A 2,579-nucleotide genomic window follows, 5' to 3' on the forward strand; every position below is an offset into this window, starting at 1 on the left:
GCGCATGCACCAAAATTTAGGAAATGGTTTGCTGCTTTTGCGCAGAATTTCTAGTTGCGCAGTTCCTGTTTGGCCGCACGTTCCCCCCTTTTTTTTTTCTTCAAAATTAAAACCGGCTGCTTCAGTAAAGATGCTCCCTGCGTTACAGAATATTCTATCGCTTTCAAAAGAAAGAAAATGTAAACATTAAACCGAAATTGCCCGCGAACGGGCTTCTTGGCGTAGTAACTGATGTAACTGATGGCGTAGTAACTGATGGCATCTGCCCTAAGCTTCTGAAAATGTCAAAACCTGCAATATGCGACATTTTAGCGGCACTTTTCCAGCAGTCTATCGACACTGGATGCGTCCCAAATGATTGGAAGGAAGCTCGCGTAATTCCTATATTTAAATCTGGTGACCCGTCTAACCCATCTAATTACAGACCAATATCTTTAACTAGTACTTGTTGCAAACTCCTAGAACATATAATTTCATCTGCTCTCATGAAGTTTCTTACCGAACATAACTTCTTCTTCATCAATCAGCACGGTTTTTTGCATGGTCGTTCTTGCGAAACGCAATTGTTCGAATTAATTAATGACTTGCATCACTCTGTTCACTGCTTGCATCAAATTGATGCTATATTTGTTGATTTCGCGAAGGCCTTTGATAAGGTTCCTCACTTGCGGCTTGTTCATAAACTTACAGGTCTTAACATAAATACAAAGGTTGTTAGGTGGATAACCAACTTCCTAGCCAACCGATACCAATCCGTATTCGTTAATGACCATTTGTCTCCGTTAATTCACGTCAAATCTGGAGTACCACAGGGTTCCGTGCTCGGGCCTATCTTGTTCTTAGTTTATATTAACGATATTAGTAATGGTATGCATTCCACCGTTAGATTATTTGCGGACGACTGTGTGATTTACAGGCAAATCAGTAACCCTCAGGACACCAGCTTCCTTCAGTCTGACCTTGAAAATCTTAGTAAATGGTGCAACAATTGGCAAATGCAAATTAACGTTAACAAAACAAAAGCTATCACGTTCGGGACAACGGCTAACCTCGTGTTTTGCGACTACACGTTGAACAACATGCCCATAGACTCTGTATCCACAATAAAATACCTTGGTGTACATTTGTCATCAGACCTGTCATGGAACACCCATATAGACGCTATCGTCAGTAAAGCATCCAGATCACTTGGCTTCATAAGGCGTAATTTGCATCCGGCGAACTCCGAAACTAAACTTCTTGCTTATAAAACCTTAGTACGCTCAAAACTCGAATATGCCTCCTTCATCTGGAATCCGCATCAGGCCTACCTCAAACAGAAACTGGAGTCGGTACAAAATAAGGCTGCTCGCTTCATCACAAAAAACTACTTACGAACATCAAGCGTAACTGAAATCAAATCTTCACTCAATTTAGCTCCTCTAGAAAATCGCAGGTTGCTGACACTATTGTCATTCTTTCATAAGCTTTACTTCAATCAGTCATCCCACGATATCTTCAATATCAGGCCAGCTCGTCATATATCTTCGCGACTCGATCACCAACATAAAATTGAACCTATTTTCGCTCGCACTAATCTCTTTTTTCACTCCCCACTTCTCCTCGCCATTCGTGAATGGAATCTTCTTCCTGCTGACATTGTGCTCATTGTGAATCATGACTCATTTGTAACTAGTCTAAAGTCATTTCTAGGACAAAATGGAAGCCAATAGAAAAATTCTATCCTCAGTTAACTAGTGCTGATTTTCTATGTTCTTTTCTTTTTCTTTTTTTTTACGTTGCGTTTTATTTATTCTGTTCTGCTTGTCTTGTTTATTTAGTGTTGTTTCTATTAGTTTCATGTGATACTGATGATGTTTATTGTTATGAAACTTTACTTTATGATTGTTTTTTTACGTATTATAATACTGTCACACGTAGCTGTTTTTACACCATTTGATGTTTACTTATTCATGTACTCTGATTTCATTGTTCAGTGTGTATTTTATTAATTTGCCACATTAACTGTATCCCCCCCTATGTAATGCCTTCTGGGCCCTTAGGGTATCTGAATAAAAAAAACTGATGTGCAGAAGCTGCGCCCACGTAGCTTTGGCTGTGCTGCCACAGAAAGTTGGCGCTGGGTATAGACCTGGCACTTGTAGGCGCCAGAGGCCGCAGGATGTGAGGTGCGAGGTGGTTGTCACTCGCAAAGCCATAGTTTTAAATTCGACGCGTTCTATAGCGAAACAAGGGCAATTTGACCGTTTCTATCTATCTATCTATCTATCTATCTATCTATCTATCTATCTATCTATCTATCTATCTATCTATCTATCTATCTATCTATCTATCTATCTATCTATCTATCTATCTATCTATCTATCTATCTATCTATCTATCTATCTATCTATCTATCTATCTATCTATCTATCTATCTATCTATCTATCTATCTATCTATCTATCTATCTATCTATCTATCTATCTATCTATCTATCTATCTATCTATCTATCTATCTATCTATCTATCTATCTATCCTATCTATCTATCTATCTATCTATCTATCTATCTATCTATCTATCTATCTATCTATCTATC

At 38.4% G+C, this 2,579-nt stretch overlaps 1 protein-coding gene across 1 annotated transcript; it reads left to right on the forward strand.

The window, feature by feature from the left end:
* Positions 1-995: 995 nt before the first annotated feature.
* On the forward strand, positions 996-1,712 carry LOC119391551 (uncharacterized). Its single transcript, XM_037659229.1, has one exon. It carries the CDS (start codon positions 996-998, stop codon positions 1,710-1,712), a length of 717 nt encoding a protein of 238 aa, XP_037515157.1.
* Positions 1,713-2,579: the final 867 nt, after the last annotated feature.

Source organism: Rhipicephalus sanguineus, chromosome 4 (assembly GCF_013339695.2).
Source record: "Rhipicephalus sanguineus isolate Rsan-2018 chromosome 4, BIME_Rsan_1.4, whole genome shotgun sequence".
Classification (NCBI taxonomy): Eukaryota; Metazoa; Arthropoda; class Arachnida; order Ixodida; family Ixodidae; genus Rhipicephalus; species Rhipicephalus sanguineus.

Bases quoted from the DNA above. Each gene is read 5' to 3' on its own strand.
- LOC119391551 (XM_037659229.1), top strand. From the start codon at position 996: ATGCAAATTAACGTTAACAAAACAAAAGCTATCACGTTCGGGACAACG.